This window comes from Hemiscyllium ocellatum, chromosome 10, assembly GCF_020745735.1.
Source record: "Hemiscyllium ocellatum isolate sHemOce1 chromosome 10, sHemOce1.pat.X.cur, whole genome shotgun sequence".
Taxonomy (NCBI): Eukaryota; Metazoa; Chordata; class Chondrichthyes; order Orectolobiformes; family Hemiscylliidae; genus Hemiscyllium; species Hemiscyllium ocellatum.
Window position 1 is genome coordinate 25242526 of NC_083410.1, and position 19178 is coordinate 25261703.

The 19178-nt window shown below is 43.5% G+C and overlaps 1 protein-coding gene across 1 annotated transcript in view; it reads left to right on the plus strand.

Moving 5' to 3' along the window:
* The first annotated feature begins 240 nt into the window (after positions 1 to 240).
* The window catches only part of fmn2b (formin 2b), a 451369-nt gene continuing 432431 nt past the window's right edge, over positions 241 to 19178 (plus strand). Inside the window, exon 1 of the mRNA XM_060830804.1 lies at positions 241 to 1903. Within this exon, the coding sequence (XP_060686787.1) occupies positions 241 to 1903 (1663 nt within the window). The remainder of the gene's footprint in view (positions 1904 to 19178) is intronic.

The following is a 19178-nucleotide window of genomic DNA, read 5'->3' on the forward strand; positions in this document are numbered from 1 at the left end:
TGTTTCTATGGGAACAGAAACTATAGATGCAATACTTTTTTTTCATCTTTTTCTATTTATAAACTAATTTCTGCAGTGTGTAATTAATCCTTTTGCATTTCTCTTCCCCCTCCCCACTCTCTCTCTCTCCTTCTAGAAGAACAATTGCAGTGTTTCAAAGCTTCAGCTGTGGCTAGATTTGCATTCTCGTGTGCCTGTGATGGATTTTCTCCCTCTGTCTTGTTAAAAAAAAAGTGCACAATGAAAGCCATTCACACGATTGAGAAGCTGACAGACAACATCACGGAGAAGTGCTTCCTGCCTTGTGTGGGGAAGGCGGCCGAGCTGCTAGCTCACAGACCAGGCAAGGGGGCGAGCTGCACTGAGCATGTCTCAGAGGAGGGGACCACATTATGCAAAGAGACTGCAACAGCAGATGGGAGAATCTCCAGCACTGAGCTCGCGTTTGTTCTCTCCGCATCCCCGGGCGCAGCAGCAGCAGATGCTGGAGGCTGCAGGCGGGACATTGGCCATGGCTTAAGGGCGAAGGGCTGCTGGCCATTCGCTAACATGGGCAACCAGGACGGCAAGCTGAGGAAGGCGGCTGCGGCGGGAGCTGGGGATGGCCAGGAATGGGCGGAGGATGCTCTCCCACGGGATGCTGCGGAGAGCGCCAAGGGCAGGAAATCTCACTCCAAGCACGGCAAGGGGGGCGAGGGCAGGAAGAAGAAATCCGAGTCCTCCCGCTCGGTCTTCTCCATCAGGAAGAGAAAAGCCCCGGCGCGGGGTAAAAATGAGGCCTGCGGCTCCCGGGATGATGCTGATGCTGAGGGGCTGGCCAGGCGGGCCCTTGCGTGCGAGGAGCTGGACAGCGTCCACTCGGCCACAAAGACTCCGGACATCAGCATCTCGGCGGATGATGAAGGGGGGCTGACCGACACCGAGGCCGAGCAGCTGGACATCCGAGCCGGGGAGAGCTTGCGGGCCGGCTCCGTGCTCCGGGACGCCGGGCAGCGCGGGCTGCTGAGCTCCAGCTCGGACACGGACGGCTACAGCTTCCACTCGGCGGCGGAACACGAGGACCTGCTGTCGGACATCCAGCACGCCATCGGGCTGCAGCTCAGCCCCTTCCCGGCGGAGAGGCAGCCCCCGCGGGGGCTGGAGGAACCATCAGAGGCTGTTGCTAGTCCGCGCCCAGGTGGAGAGGATGCCGCCGCCAGGGGGCGTGGCTCTTCCCCAGGGCTCTCCCCTGTTCAGAGCCTGGGGGGAGATGCAGAGAGGCAGAGGGGGGTTTCCATGGAAACTGCTTCCGAGGTACCGGCAGCTCCTGCCTCCATCAATGGAGTGGAGCATCTTCCAGCCTGCCCCACAGATGGGTCCACTTCAGCCTTGACAGATGCTGATCAGAGCGAGCTGCAGGAGGAGGACGGGGGCGACCTGATGCCATCTGATGCTGAAGTCTTCCTTGATGCCGTCCATAGTGCCCGCCGCATCCTCTTCCCCACCCCGAACACTGACCCACTCCGGCAGCACAAACCCTTCCCGGGCTCATCACCGGCCGTGGTCAGGCCATACCCACCAGTTAATGCCATCTTCGTGAGGACCACCACCAGGCAACTGAGCTCCCCAAGCCATTCGCCCTCAGCGTCCCCATCGCAGAGTCCCCTGTTCCAGAGGCGGCGCCGAGGTGCTGACCTGAAGCGGAGCAGCGGACAGCGCCGGCAGCAGAGGCTGCCCAGCACCAGGGGTTCACTCAGCCGCTCCGCTGACTGGACTGAGGAGGTGAAACCACGCAGGGAAGGGGCTATCAAGAAGGCAGGCTCCGTGGATACTTTACAACAGTCCGAATCCCCTGCAACTCCATTTGTGGGACCTGTAAAGAGACCTTCTCTCTCTGCCAGCAGCTACCCTGAGATCTTCACTGGTAAGTTTGATTTTGTTTTAAAAGAAATTCCACTGTCCCATCAATTTCACTTGCACCACGTTTTGAAGTCTGCCTCCAGAGTGCAACTGTTTTCTCTGTTTAATGCTCGAGAGTTCACTAGCCATGCAATAATCAGGAATTTTCAATCTCAAAATTGACACCACTTTCCTTAAAAAGAAATCATCACCCCCACCTCCAATTCAATACCAGATTTTTCCCCACAGTTAATCCATCTAGCCTACACATCCCTGGATGCGATGGGTAACTAGAAGCATGGCCAGTCCACCTAACCTGGACATGAAACTGGACAGACATCCAAGACTGGAATCGAACCTGGGTCCCCGGTGTTGTGAGGCTGCAGTGCCACACACTGAGCTGCCCATTTTCATGGTTAGCTATCATTTGTGAGAGACAACAAAAATACTGTGGATGCCAGAATCCAAAGTAGACCGGCAGGAGGCTGGAAGAACACAGCAACTCAGTGTGTTGAGAAGTTGGCACTTTGTGTGTAACCTTTCTTCACCCTACACCCAAAACATTGACTTCTCCACCTGCTGATGCTGCCTGGTGTGCTGTGTTCTTCCAGCCTCCTGTCTGCCATCTTTTGTGAGAGAGAGCATGTTCATTTGGACTGGATTTAATAAGGGAGTTTGAAGGTGAGGCTTAAAATCCTGACTCGCGCCTTGCTGTCCTAATGGAAAGCCTTACGGGAGACTCGTGCCAAGCAGTCCATACATTGACCAGCCAGACTAGATAAGAGTGGTCATTTCCTCCCATAAACCAGATGGGTTTCATGCTTAAGTTTCTAAAGTCCAGATTTTTAAAAATTGGATCCAGATTCAACTATCTGCCATGGTCAGATTGGAACATATATTCCCAGAACATTTACCTGGGTCTCTGGATTATTAGCAGCAATATCACAAGGCCATCTCAGTGACTGGGGAGATTCCAAGTGATCCAGAATGTCTGAAGTGCTGTTGAGCTGCTCTGAGGTGGCACTTCCTAGTTTAGAATTGTGGAGGTTCCATCACCTGGCTGTTTAACATTCGATCCTTTCAGCATCCACTCATTTCCACCCTCCAATCCCCCTCCCAATTCCAAACTTCTTTAAGCTGGCGTGGTGGGTGTGGCTGCTCTGAATCAGACACCCTGTGCAAATCAGCTTTATCTCCAAACTGCAAGACACTTTTTTTTAAAAAAACTCTCCATAATTTATGGATCATTTTAAACCTGATGAACTTGGTGATTTGCCTAATGTAAGATTTGATTTTTAACCTAGATTTGGGGTGTGGGGGTGTTGTGGGCATGTCAGGGGAGTATAGGTGAGATATTTGCCTCAAAGTAAAGATGACTTAACATTACTTTTATGTTTTGCTGAACCATCTTGAATTCCGATTCCTCAAAATTTGTTTAATATCTCACTATATATTACAAAGGAACACTTTTAAATTTCAAGTGCTTTGTAGCTACATTATCTCCTGAAGACCACCTGTGATCCACTTATACATGGTACATTTTGCTCAATGAATTTAATAAATATTGTTAATGTTGGACACCACTCAAGGTACTTTGCTGAGTTGAGCTGTAATTTGCAACACCACTAAGGCTATTGATGTGAATTTTCTGTGAAAAATGTAAAATTTGGCTTACTTACACTCAATCTAAACCCATTACGCATCCTTCAGGGTATTTAAATGGAGTGTTTTAAAAATATTAATGAAATATTAATGAAAGTCTTAAATTTGATGTGAAATCTTGTAAAGCATTTAAGCATAATAAATGTAGCAGTTTTGATGTGACCTTGAACCTAGCAAAATCAAAGGTGCATTCCAGCTTTCATTTGCATTTACTTTTAAATCAAGATATTGCAGTCATTTAACTAAACCATTTTTTCTTGTTAGTTGGAATCTTTCCTAATCAATTTATATTTGGATCACATGGGGGGCTTGACCATCATGGCTTAGAAAGGGTGGATGCTGGGAAATTGTTTCCATCAGGCGGGGATTCTAGAACTCGTGGGCACAGCCTTAGAAGTAGAGGGGGTCAATTTAGAATGGAAATGAGGAGACATTTCAGCCAGAGAGTGGTAAGTCTGTAGAATTCACTGCCACGGAGCACAGGCCGGGATGTTAAATATCTTCAAGGTAGAGATTGATAAATTATTTATCTCACAAGAAATTAAGGGATATGGGGAGAATGCGGGTAAGTGGCATTGAATAGCGGAGTGGACTCGGGGCTGAATGGCCTTACTTCCACTCCTCCTACTTGTGGCCTTATCTTTGCTTGTGGGAGGAGAAAGATTTTGGTATCTGGCAGTGGGTAGGTCATTTAACTGTTTGCAAGATGGCCTGAGATTCCTCCTTCGGATGGTTGTGGGGCCTGCAGGGAGGTGTTAACTCCTGTTAGGATGGGGTTTGGTGGCTACAGTCACTTGACATCCTACAAGCTGTTTGCCCAGGTTTGATCTGCTGAATTCTGAGTGGTAACTAAGACATTCCACAGGATGGATTTGTGTCTCAGTCACATCAACAAAATCTTAATGATCTTGGGGGGAAAAGAGAAATATCTTGCCATGCTAGAGGAACAAATAACTCCAATTCATTCAATATGAAGCATTGGCTTTGAAATGAGGATATATCAGTAAACAACTCTGAACTTGAATATGGGATGATTAATGTTGTGCCTTTTATTGAAGCAAAGCTAGAAGGAAAAGCTAGGGAACTGCAGACTGGTGAGCCTGATGCCATTGCTGGGTATGTTGTTGGAGGAGATCCTGAGCAACAGGATCTACATTTATAAAAGGCTGGGACATTTTGCCCTGGGGCATAGGAGGTGACCTTACAGAAGTTTATAATCTAATGAAAGGTCCAGGTAGAGTTAATGGTAGTGATCTTTACCCTAGGATGATGAATTTCAAGATGTTTTTCTTGCGGAGAGCTATTTAAAAAACACATGATGGGCAATTTTTTAAAGTTTTATTTGCATGTGGAATGAACTTAGAGGAAGTGGTGGATTTGGCCACCGTTACAATGTTTTAAATGATCTTTTCGAAAAGTATATTAAAAGGTAAGATTTGGAGGGGTATGGGCCAGGAGCTGGCAGGTGGAACTAGTTTAGTTTGGGATTATGGTTGCTGTGAACTGGTTGGGCCGAAGGTTCTGTTTCCATGCTGAATGACTCTGATTGATGGCTTTACACATGAGAAATCATGTCTCCCTAACTCGATTGAGTTTTTTTTAAAGAAGTGACCAAGAAGATAAATGAAGGCAGAGTAGGTGACATTGTCTCTACATGGACTTTAGCAAGGCCTTCAACAAGGTATCACACAGAAGACTGTTAGGTAACATTGGATCCGGGGAGAGCTAGCCAATTAGATACAAAATTAGTTTGATGATGAGAGACAAAGGGTAGTGATAAAGCGTTGTTTCACAGACTGGAGACCTGTGATCACCAGCTTGCTGCAAGGATTGGTGCTGGGCCCATTGTTGTTCATCACTTGTAAACAGTTTGGATGAGATTATAGGATGCATGGTGAACAAGTTTGTCAATGACATCAAAATTGCTGGTGTAGTGGACAGAAAAGAAGGTTATCTAAGGTTACAAACTGTTCTTGATCAGTTGGGTCGGTGAGTCGAGGAGTGACAGATGGATTTTAATTCAGAGAAATCTGATGTGTTGAATTTCAATAAGACAAACAAGGGCAGGACTTGCATAGTTGATTGTAGGGCCCTGGAGTGTGTTGCTGCCCAGAGAAACCTAGGGGTGCGTAGGTTCCTTGAAAGTGGCCTCACTGGAAGCCAGGGTGGTGAAGAAGGCATTTGGTATGTTTGTCATCATTGGTCAGAGCGTTCAGTACAGGAGTCAGGACATCATGTCACAGCTGTATTGGTATTGATATTTGGAGTGCTGTGAACAATTCTGGCCACCCTGCTATAGGAATAATTTCAAACTGGAAAGGGTACAAAAAAGACTTACAAGGATATTAGAGACTGGAAGGTTTGAGCTCTAAGGAGAGGCTGGAGCATTTTAACCCTGGAGTGTTGAAGGACAAGGGGTGACCTTGTAGAGATTTATAAAAACATGAGGGGCATAGATAAGGTGAATTTCCAAAGTCTTTTTTTTCCCCAGGGATAAGGGAGTCCAAAACTAGTGGTCATAGGTTTAAGGTGAGAGCGAAAGATTTAAAAGGGACCGGAGAGGCAACTTTTTCACACAGGATGATGCATTTTTGAATAAACTGCCAGAGGAAATGGTGGGGCGCATATAATCACAACATTTAAAATCCAATTGGACAGACCCAGATAGGAAATGTTTGGCAGCATGTGGTCCAAATCCAGGTAAATGGACTAGTTCAATTTAGAAACCTAGTTCGCAAGGATGAGTTGGCCAAAGGGCAGGGGTATATTGTGTGTGTTTCGGGAGAGAGGAATCCTTTCTTGCCAAATCTCTGGGCTTCTACCTTTTTTTTCTTTGGATTCAATCTGTGGCCTGTTTATTGACCCTTTCCCTAATGGAAGGAACTATATCTATTCATTTTAATCTTGTACACCTCAGTCAAGCTCCCTCTCTAATTTCACTGCTCCAAGGAAAGTGAGCCCAGTCCATGCTGGTAAACCAGATTGGTAGTTCAGACCCTCCAGCCCAGGCAGCATGCTGGGAAACCACCTTTCTACCTCTAATGCAATCACATCGTTCCCAGGATGTGGTGACCAGAAACGTACTTGGCACTCAGTTGTGGCCTGATTAACATTTTATACAATGCCAGCATATCCTTCCTAATCCTGTTAGCTAAAGCATAGAATTCAAGTATTTTACATGCCTTGTTAACCATTTTATCCAATTACCCTGCTACCTTCAGTGATGTGGGAATGCACACCAAAGTGTCTCTGATCTTCAGTTCTTTTCAGGGTCCTACCATTCATTGTGTAATTCCCTTCCTTTGCTAGTCTTCCAGTGCATTGCCTCTTTTTTTTTCTGGGTTGAATTCTATTTGCCAGTGTTCTGTCTACCTGACCAGTCTATTGATATCCTTCTGCAGTTTATGGCTGTCCCCTTGCTATCACAGTCAATTTTTGCATCACGCACAAACACCCTGATCATGTTTCCTAAGTTTTAGTTCAGAATTTGTGTGTTATTTGCTATACGATAAATAGCCAGAGCTCAAGCACCAGGTCCTGCAGAGCCCCACTGAAAACAGACTTCCAGATATAGGATTATCCCTCTACTATCACCTGTGAGTTGCCTATCAGCCAAATTTTGGATGCAATATGCACTTTGCCTCTGATTCCATAAGCTCTTACTTGACCAGTCAGCCACGTGGGGCCTTTAGAAAAAGATTTGGTAGAATCCATGGAAACGACGCAAAATGCATTACCTTCATCAATACTCCTTTCCTGGGCTGCGGGAAGTGGGTGGAAGCTGATCCAGCTTTCAAATACAAATTTGTCTTGACAAGTTATTACTGACTATTCCTGGTTAACCTGTACCATTCTAATTTAGATGTATTGTGTGTGTTAAAAATCTTTCTAATAACTTTCCCTCCATCAAGGTTAGACTGACTAGCCTTTAATTTCTTGGTCCGATCTTTTTTTTAACCAATAAGGCAACTTTTGCATCTCTTTTTTTCGTCGTAATGCATCTCACCTGTGGTCTTAGGGGATTTTGGAAGTTATTGCCAAGGCCCTGATCTCTCCTCTTAACTGCCTGGAATACACTTTTATTTGGGTTTGTAGATTTATACACTGCGAAAACTGCTCACACTACGTTTTTTTTTCTGTTTAATTCCTTTTAATATTTCAGTCTTCCAGTTTGTCTTTACCTGCATTGTCCTTTTCTATTATGGTGACCAATGAAAGCTATGCATTGAGAACTGCAGCCATTACCTTACATGGATGCCCATATAACCCCTCAACTCTCTTTCCCTGGTTTTGTTTTATGGCTCTTTTATGTACTTAGAAAACCCGGTTTTGGGTTTTCCTTTTTATTCTACCTAACAATGTTTTCTCTTTTTAGTTTCCATAGTTTGCTTTTTCTATTGCACTGATCAGTCACCATTGATTCTGCAACATTTCCTTTTTTCACACCTTTCCTTTTTTTAGTGTTGATGCTAAGGTATCACGTGAAGCTAAGATATTTGGGTGTAAGTAGCACAAGTATGTTTCCTAACCTCTTGTCATTGAAGAAATACCATACACGTTTTTCCTACCAAACTGGGTAGTCTCCAACATTTCCACATCATGCTTTGTCTACCATGTTTAATTTATATTGTGAACAACTCGGACTTAGGTACTGATCTTTGTGTTACCCCACTTGTCACAACCTCCCAGTAGGGGAATGACCTATTTGGTCCAACTGTTTGCTAGCTCATAACCAGTGCCAGTACATTTCACCCATTCCATGTGCTTTAATTTTACCAATCACCAATAGGGAATCTCAAAACAAAAAGCTTCTGATAATCAGATATATGACCTCATCTCAGTTAGCTGAATCGCAGGTTTGCGATGCAATGATATCAGCAGCATGGATTGCTAGCTGAGGTTACTATGAAGGTTCTACTTCTTGGCCTCTCTTCTATGCGAGGTGCTGCATTTTGGGAAAGCAAATCCTAGCACTTAATGGTAAGGTCCTAGGGAGTGTTGCTGAACAAAGAGACCTTGGAATGCAGGTTCATAGCTCTTTGAAAGTAGAGTCACAGGCAGATAGGATAGTGAAGAAGGCGTTTTGTATGCTTTCCTTTATTGGTCAGAATATTGAATACAGGAGTTGGGAGGTCATGTTGCAGCTGTACAGGACATTGGTTAGGCCACTGTTGGAATATTGCGTGCAATTACAGTCTCTTTTCTATCGGAAAGATGTTGTAAAACCTGGAAGGGTTCAGAAAAGATTTACGTGGATGTTGCCAGGGTTGGAGGATTTGATCTATAGAGAGAGGCTGAACAGACTGGGGCTGTTTTCGCTGGGCCGTTGGAGGCTGAGGGGTGACCTTATAGCAGTTTACTAAATTATGTGGGGCATGGATAGGATAAATGGACAAAGTCTTTTCCCTGGGGTGGGGGAGTCCAGAACTAGAGGCATAGTTTTAGGGTGAGAGGGGAAACATATAAAAGAGACCTAAGGGGCAACTTTTTCACGCAGCGGGTGGTACGTATAAGGAATGAGCTGCTAGAGCAAGTGGTGGAGGCTAGTACAATTGCAACATTTTAAAAGGCATTTGAATGGGTGTATGAATGGAAAGGGTCTGGAGGGATATGGTCCGGGTGCTGGTGGGTGAGACTAGATTGGGTTGGGATATCTGGTCGGCATGGATGGTTTGATCAAAGGGTCTTTTTCTGTGTTGTACATCTCTATGACTCTTGCCTGAGTTGTGCTGATCCTCTGATTAAACCTCCATTGGCTGGCTGGCTGTCTATCTGTCTGCGAGCAGCCCTGTGGTCTGGTAAGACTCTGGTGGGTTTACATTTCATGTACTTAAATCCAGGAACTCCCTTTATCAATTTTATTATTAACCTCAGAAAAAAGCTATTTTTCACTGTCAAATTCCATTCCATTCAGGGCAGACTGTGTCCACTCGAAACATTTTTATCCAAATGTCCATTTAACACATCATTCTGATGGACTTGAGCATTTTCCCTGCTATTGTTGGAAAGCTGATGAGTCTGTTTAATTTGTACTCTGATCCTTTTATCAAATAGTATGATGATATCTGCAACAATCATTCCAGATCAATCAAAATTTTAGAAGACAATTAAACATATTAACTATATTTTGTCATGAGGCTAAAGTGAGAACTACAGATGCTGGAGATTAGAGTTGAGTGTGGTGCTGGAAAAGTACAGCAGGTCAGGCAGCATCCGAGGAGGAGGAGAATCGACGTTTTGGGCAAAAGCCCTTAATCAGGAACAACATTTTTAGCATTCTGGGATGTAGACCATCCAGTCCTGGCGACTTGGTCAATTTTCAGCCCATTAATTTCTCCAGTGCAACCTTCTTACTGATATTTTAATTTCCTTCAGTTCCACTTACTCTGTCATGTGGAAGTGCTGGTCTTTTGACTGGGATGGACAAAGTTAGAAGTGGCATGACATCAGGTGACAGTCCAACAGGTTTATTTGAAATACCAAGCTTTCAGACCTTTGATGAAGGAGCAGCGCTCTGAAAGCTTGTGATTTCAAATAAACCTGTTGGACTATAATGCAGTGTTGTGTGAGTTCTGACTTCATTCTCCACAGTTGTTGAATCAGTCATTCTGGCAGATTTCTTGTGCCTGAAATTTTGTGCTAAATGGACACTTGGATAAAAATGTTCTGACTGGGCAAAGTCTGCACAGAACAGAATGGAATTTGACCATCTACCTGCACAGAGAATTCAGTTTCTGAATATGTTAAGATCACAACACAGCTAGGTCAGGGTTTGGCTGAAGACATTTGCTAAGATATCACATATTAGGCTACTTCAATAAGATAAGAGCTCATGTTGTTGGAGGTAGGATATTAACATGGATAAAGGATTGGTGAAGTATTTTTGTTGAGAACGGGGAGGTCTCAGGATTGATACCTGTTACTAGTGGAGTACCAGAAGGATTATTGTGTCTGTGTAATTGTTTTGCTATATGTATATTGATAATGTGGATGAGGAAAATGAATTTACTATACCTATGTTTGCAGATGACAAATAGATAGGAAAGCAAGTGGTGAGGATGACGCCATCTGTACAGGGATATAGACGTGTTAAGCAAGTGGTTGGTTGTGGGTGAGGGGAGAATGACTGACAAACTTGGCTGATGGAATATAACATGGGAAACTGTGAGGTGATGTACTTTGGCAGGAAGAAGAGAGAGATTGGATACTATATTTTTAAAGGGAGAAAGACTGCAGAAGGGTATAGAACAAAGGGATTTGGCATTCCTCCATGAATCACTAAAGCTAGCATCTAAGTTCAGCGGGTAATATGGAAGGCAAATGGCCTTTTTATTTCAAAATGAATGGAGTATAGAGTAGGGAGGTGTTGAACAAAACTATACAAGGCACTTGTCAGACCGCAGCTGGAATACTGTGAATATTTGTTTGTTTTTGGGGCCCTAATCCAAGGAAAGAAACGCTGACATTGGGGATGTTATAGAGAAGCTTTACAAGTCTCTCAACTGGATTGGAAAGACTGTTTCATTGAGTAGAGTGGACTTGTAGACTTTGGAATTTAGAATGGAAGACAAATGTTATTGAAACGTGCACCAATCCTGGAAAACTAAACAAGGTAGTTTCTTTTATGAAACAGTCTTTTATGATCTCAGAATAAGCTGCCTCACAGCAGAGAATAGTGAATCAGTGGTATTCTTGACTGGAGAGAGCGTTTGAGGTTGTGTCATTAAATGGATTCAAGCCCAAGATGGATAGATTTGTAATCAGTAAGGAAATTGAGAATAATAGGGAAAATGCAGGAAAGTGGAGTTGTCAGTCAGTCAGGATCCCATTGATTAGCAGAGCAGATTCGATTGGCTGAACAGCTTAGCTCTGCCTCTACATCTTGTGATCATGTGGACTGGAAACAATGGATCAAAAAGATGTTTGTGCTTTTTCAAGAAATATTCAGATCAAGTGGGGAGGAATTTGGGTACAGAATTGGCTGCAAGGTAGAAGACAGAGGGTTGCTTTTCAGACTGGAAGCGTTCGACCAGTGATGTGCCACAAGAATTGGTGCTACATTCACTGCTTCTTGCCATTTTACATACAAATGATTTGGATGTGAACATAGAAGGTATGATTCTTACATTTGCAGATAATGCTAAAATTGGAGGTGTAGTGGACAGTGAAGAAGGTTATCCCGGTGTACAACGGGATCTTGATCAAATGAGTCAATGGGCTGAGGAGTGACAGATGGAGTTTAATTCAGATAAATATGGGGTGCTGAATTTTGGAAAAGCAAATCAGGACTTGTATGTTTAATGGTTAAGGTCCTGGAGTGTGTTGCTGAGCAAAGAGACCTTGGGTGCAGGTTCAGAGTTCCTTGAAAGTAAAGTCGCAGATAGATAGGACAGTGAAGAAGGCATCTGGTATATTTGCCTCTATTGGTCAGTGCATGGAGTATAGGAGTTGGGAGGTTATGTTGCAGCTGTACAGGACATTGGTTAGGCCACTTTTGGAATTTTGCACGCAATTCTGGTCTCCGTCTTATAGGAAGAACTTTATGAAGCTTGAAAGGGTGCAGAAAAGATTTACAAGGATGTTGCCAGGGTTAAAGGATTCGAGCAACAGGGTGAGGCTGAACAGGCTGGAGCTTTTTGCCCTGGAGTGTCAGAGGCTGAGGGGTAACTTTTATAGAAGTATATAAAATCATGAGGGGCATTGATAGGATAAATAGACAGATCTTTTCCCTGGGGTGGGGGAATCCAAAACTGGAAGGCATAGGTTTAAGGTGAGAGAGGAAAGGTTTAACAGGGACAAAAGAGGCAACCTTTTTAACACCGAAGCAATGGGAAGGTGCCACAGGAAAGGGAGGCCATTCTGTAAGTTGACTGAGGAATAGTCCAGATACATGTATGGAATGAGTTGTGAGAGGAAGTGTTGGAGGCTGGTACAATTACTTTAAAATGCATCCGATGGGAGATCCAAGATGGCGGCGACTCAGCAAGTCTGAGTCTACAGAGCCCTTCCCAAAACCTGGGAAAAGTGGGTTTCCTGCCCCCACCACACTTGCCAAACCACCCAAAAAATTTCTTTAGACTTAATTAGCTGCTGATTATTATATTTAAATAGTCTAATACTGAGTGGATAATGAGTAAATCAAAGGGACCCCGCAGCTCTCAGAAAACAAAGACCCCTTCCCCACCCTCCCCTCCTCCGGCTGCAGCTGATGTAAAAACAGGCCTTATAGAGATGATTGCCAGATTGGAATCGACACTCGTCAATTTCATCGCAGAATCCTGACAGAGATGGAATGCATTCGAAGAAAAGCTGCAAAAACAGAATCAAACCATTGGAGGATTACAGGGCCGAGTGGAGGGGGCGGAACTAAAGGCCACGACCTCCGAGGCTGCAGCTCAAACAGCTGCAGAACAGGTGCGAGCTCTGGAGCAGAGAGTCCGGGCCTTTGAAATCTACATGGATGATATTGACAACAGAAATCGGAGAAAGAATATTCAGTTGCTGGGCCTTCAAGAGCAAGGAGGGAAAGAACAGTTAGTAGTATTTCTGGAGCGATGGCTGCCCCAGCTTTTAAACCTGGGGGCTGAAACTGACCGGGTAAGGGTGGAGTGGGCCTACCGGGTCGCAGCACGCGGATCTGGCCCAAACCAGCGCCCACGCCCGGTCCTGTTCCGGCTGCAGAGTTATAGGGAGAGGCAGATACTCCTGGATGCCTCCAGAAAGCTTGGAAAGGATCCTAAAGCTATGATTCATGAAGGATCCAAGATTATGTTATTTCAGGACTTCTCCCCGGCTTTGGCACGAAGAAGGAAGGCGTTTGATGAGGTGAAGAAATGTTTAAGGGACTTAGATATTTAATACACCTTACGCTACCCAGCGACGTTATGCTTTACCCACGAAGGATCCGAGTATAATTTTAGATCATCGGAAGAGGCTAAGAAACTTTTAGACTCGGTTAAATAAATCGTAAGAGACAATTTATGTTGGCTTGCCTCTCCCACACTCCGTGGGGAGAAATGGATACTTTATTCTACTTTACTTTTGCCTCTGGGAGCGGGGTTGTCTTCCCTTGCTATTTTATGTTATTATACTTAACTGTAATCTGTTGGAGTTGTAATTTTATAGTTATGTGTGTTTGTACGTGGCATTGATGCTAGCAGATATACTCAGGTATGGGTGGGGAGGGGTGGGGGTGCGGCGCTCACTGTTAACTCTAGCTCGGTATTATATCTAAATCCTATTAAGGAGCGCCCGGGTCGAGGGTGGGACACTGTTTGGGAGAGGATATGGTGGAACGTTGGAAAGGTAGTAAGGCCCCCTGAGAACAAGGGGGAAGATCTCCATTCAAACATGTTTAATTTTTTTTGTTTTTATTGTTTGGAAATAGCTTCCTTTTTATCATACTGTTATGAGTGTATTAGAGAACATTTTCTCTTATTTGAAGGATGTAAGCGACCCAACTATACACTCTGGATGATTGTGGATTAGTTGAATTTTGATGATTATATATTTAAGACCTATTTTTATATTAATGTTTGTGCTTGAAAATTCTGCTTATTTTTGTAAATTTGTCAAAATGTTAAATTCCCAATAAAAATATCTATATAATTAAAAAAAAATGCATCCGATGGATACATGAATAGGAAGGGATGTATGCCAAATGTTGGGACTAGATTTACATAGGATAACTGGTTGGTATGGATCAATTGGACTGAAGAGTCTATTTCTATTCTGTATATCTCTGGTTCTGTAATAGTTGACATTTCAGGCTAAGAAGTCATCAGAACTGTGTAAAGATTGAAGCAAAACAGATTTTTTTTTAAGCAAGTGAATATCTAGAGGATCCGGAAGAAGAATGAAAAGAAAGATTAAGTAACCTAGTAGCTTATCTTGGTGAGTAAAGAAATGACGTGAGAATGGCTGGATAGCTACCTGAACATCACGAAGGGAAATGAATTACAACAGGAGAAATGCAAGTCGCGGATGTGATCTGAAATCATGTACTTAAGTTCCAGAAACTACTTAGCCCACTTAGAATGACCTGTTCCTCAAGCTTGCACTTGAGCTTCATTGGGATATCCTGGCATTGCTGTCCAGGGACAAGTATAGTGGTTGCAATGATAAGGGGTTATAAGGTTTTGGGTTTTGCACAGAAGTGTTTCACAAAGCAGTCACCCAGGCTGTGTTCAGTGTCTGTTGTTGCATCTACAATGTTGTGGGCAGTTAATTCAGAATAAGTATGCTCTATGGATGTATGTAGCTAATACCAGGCCACGATCTGAAGAGTGGCAGTAAAAGGAGGCAGCTGCATTTCCTATACTTGAATAGGAAGGTACCACAGGAAAAGGGAGGCAGTTGACTGAGGAATGGGCCAGGATATTGCAGAATGAATACTCCCTTCAGACTGCAAAGAAAATGGGAGAAGATGATGATCGCTTGGTAGCGTCATGCTGGATCTGCTGAAAAAATGGAGGATGATCTGTTTAATTTAATCGTTCTCATTGTCCACCCTTGCCAGAAAGGGTAACATTGTACTGCAGTTCTGGGAGGAAGGAGAATAGAGTGAGCCAAGGTATGTGAAAGAGGCTATTCACCCTATCTGATTTATCAACAATGTGGGGTCTGGTGGAGCGACAGGGGAAACTTTTAGTTGAGGAAAGACGATCAGGAAGGTGAAGTATTAAAGTTTGCATTATTTAAACTAGTCCATTGGAATTTAGTCTCTGTGGATGTGTGATGTGAAGTGTAATTAAGTAGTTGTGGGAATGAATTGTTTATAGCGTATATTAGTTGATAACTTCTGTAGATACGGCTAAGACTTGTGACTGAGTGAGAAGAGTCTGAACTGGACCAGATGAAGGTGTGAGAAGTGTAGAAATTGGAAAGAGTTCAAAACTTCTGAGCTTGATCGCAGTGGAAGCAGAAAATGGCAGTGAATGGCTATCAATGGACCAGGAAAAGGACACAAGACCCGAGTTACTAGAGCAAGGAGAGTTTGAAATTTTCTCTTTTTGTTTCGCCCATCCCCTGAAAGGCAGGCATGTGTGGGTGACCATAGCAACATTGATGTTAAATGTGCATAAAGTATTATCATATTTGGAATTGAGAGCCTGATGAATTTTAATTCTGAGAAGATAATTTGTTTTAAAGGTCAAAAAGTCATTTGGAGCAGTGACCTAACTATGTAATTTCCGAGAAGATATGTGATTCAGTCATGTCTCACCACACCTGAGCTGTTAGTGGATGGAATGGTTATATTTGCTGAATTTGTTAAACTGACGAAGTAGACCAGATGGTATTAGTTTAGCTTTTGACTTCTGTTCAGAGGAATCGGGAGTTCTGACCAGAAAGGGGGAGCAGATTCCTCTTATTAAGTTAATCGAGGTTTCTGTTCAGGGAACCAGTTACTCGCATTTGCTTGTTCTGACTCTCTCTTTTTTTCTTTCTCGCTCACTCTCACGTTCTCTCTCTCTCTCTCTCTCTCCCTCTCTCTCTCTCTCTCTCTCTCTCTCCCCCTCTCTCTCTCTCCCCCTCTCTATCGAATAATTCTCTGTTCTGAGGAAGGATCACTGGACATGAAACATTTAACTCTGATTTCTCTCCACAGCTGCTATCAGACCTCCTGAGCTTTTCCAGAAATTTTTGCTTTTGTTTCAGAAGGAATTATAGTGGATAGTGTCTCCAAACAGGTAACCTGGAAGTCTGAATTGCTTAACCTAAACATCTCTTTGGTTCAGTCAGAATTGAAAAATGTCAGTAAATGAGGAAAGAAGTTGGAGAAATTATCTACATTTGGGATTGAATATCTGTTGCATTGCTGCTTTCACACACTTCACATAGCTTTGTTTATTCTTCTGTAATTTTTTTTTGTTTAAGGTCGTTTGTAATGTTGAGATGTTAGTGACTAAGTTGCCATAATCCCAGAAGGTGAGAGGCTGCTGTCATGAGAGAGATGCCTGGTAGTAATTTAACCTGAGGATCATCACATCTCCAGGTGGAATTGGGGTGGGTTAAAAAGGAAGGACCTTTATGACTATCTCAGCCAGGGAATTGGACCCTTTCTGTTGGTGTTACTCTGCTTCACAAACCAGGTGTCAAGCTAAGAGAGTTGCAGGAGAATCGATGTTTCGGGCAAAAGCCCTTCACCAGGAGTTATGTAATTCTCCTGCTCCTTGATGCTGCCTGACCTGTATTTTTCCAGCACCACACTCTCGACTCTCATCTCCAGCATCTGCAGTCTCCTCACTTTCGCCACACTAATAGAGCTAATTAACCACCACAGTAATCACCTGCAAAATTTTTTAAATGATCTGTCAGACCAGGTTTCACTCTGGGATCTGACCTGTCCAAAAGGACCATCATTCAACTGAGATTTCTTGATTTTATACAAATTGTTTTAGCTCAGATTAGTTAGTGTGGAAACAGGCCCTTCAGCCTAACAAGTCCACACCAACCCGCCTAAGCGCAGCCCACCCAGACCCATTCTCCTACATTTATCCCTTCAACTAACACTACGGGCAATTTAGCTTGGCCAGTTCACCTAACCTGCACATTTTTGGACCGTGGGAGGATACCGGAGCACCCGGTGGGTGTGTGTGATGGAGTGTCTGCATGTGTATATGTGTGAGAAAACCCTCACAGACGAGGGGAGAATGTGCAAATTCCATACAGATAGTCACCTGAGGCGGGTATTGAACCCGGGTCTCTGGCGCTGTGAGGCAGCAATGCTAACCACTGTGCCACCGTGCCGCCCATATTGTCTATTAACTCACCTATTTCCAATGAGTGAACAAATTCAGCAAAGAGGACATGGTGGTGGGTTCGGGAAAGAAAAACGGGTAGCTCAGGCTCGGGAAGAATAAGGTTCAGCTGGGATAAGGGATAGGATCCAATAATGGGTTGGTGCAGGCTGTCTCGTTTATGAATTTCAGTTTGGAGGTAGAAGTGCTCTACCTAATGTGAATGTAGATTCCAGATGGAATAAAATGTTGATTTGTCCACATTGACCAGAAGAATAGAAAGGTAGCATATTACTTAAATACGCGATGGAAGAATTGTGTGGCATAGAGGGATCAGGGTATTACAAGAAAGTAATATACAAGTACAGCAACTGATTAGGAAGGCTTTGAATGTTGTTCATTACAAAATGAATGGAATATAAATACAGTAAAACATTCCTGCCATGTGGGTTCGCCAACACTTTATAACTCTGGAGTACTCTGTATAGTTTAGTACTTATTATCCCTATTTAAGAATGTTTTTAGTTCAGAGCCAATCTAGAGAAGGCTCATCAGACTGATATCTGGGATGAGATCAAGGAGGGTGCAGTGGAGGTGATGAGAAAAAGCTGGACACGTAGCCATTGTAGTTTGTGAAAGAGGTGATTTTATCAAATTACAAGATCCTGAGGGGATTTTATAAGATGAATGCTTTGAAAGAGGAACTAGAACCAGGGAACACTTTTAAAAATAGAGTCTCCCACTTTAGAGAGATGAGATTTTATTTTTTGTTTTAAATTTAATTTTGCCAGTGTGAATCCTTAGTCTTCAGAACTCCTCCTGTATTATTAATACTTTTAAATTATTTTTAAAGCAGACATGAGTAAATTCTTGACTAATAAGGGAGTTGATAATTATCGGGGCAGACATGCATGTGGAACAGAGGCCACAAATAGTTTAAAGGTGATATTCTTGAATGTAATGGTAGCCTAGAAGGGCTGAATGGCCTTCCTTTTGCTTCTATTTAATCATTTTTGCAAGGTTTCTGAAGGTTTGTAGCTCAGGTTGAGGTTTAGGGTGTAGGTTTGCTCACTGAGCTGTAGGCTTGATATCCAGAAGTTTCATTACCTGGCTAGGTAACATCAGTGACGACCTCCAAGTGAAACGAAGCTGTTGTCTCCTGCTTTCTATTTATATATTTGTCCTCAGTGGGGTTCCTGGGGTTTGTGGTGATGTCATTTTCTGTTCGTTTTCTGAGGGGTTGATAGCGAGCATCTAGATCTATGTGTTTGTTTATGGCGTTGTGGTTGGAGTGCCAGGCCTCTAGGAATTCTCTGGCATGTCTTTGCTTAGCCTGTCCCAGGATAGATGTGTTGTCCCAGTTGATATGGTGGTTTTTTTGGGACAACACATGGTGGACAACACTTGGAGGTCATCACAGATGATGTTACCTAGCCAGGTAATGAAATGTCTGGATATCAAACCTATAGCTCAGCGAGCAAGCCTACACCCCTTCTATTTAATCTATTTGAATATTGGTAAGCACCTATGAGATGGGAGGCTCAGGAAAAAAAAAGATCAAGAGGATATTGGCTCATAGTTGTGGATATCATTCGTAGATATTTTGAATCATTTGTCCAGGAGAGAGGAACAGAAATATCAGAGTTAACCCTCAGTTTCTATACAGTAGAAGCCAAGAAATCAGGGAAGTAGCTTTGCCCTTGTAAGCAGGCTTCACTTTGCTAGTATTGGACCTGAGAGAGCACCCAAGGAACAGGAGATTCGACGTTTCGGGCATAAGCCCTCCTTCAGGAATCCTGAAGAAGGGCTTATGCCTGAAATGTCGAATCTCCTGTTCCTTGGATGCTGCCTGACCTGCTGCGTTTTTCCAGCAACACATTTTCAGCTCTGATCTCCAGC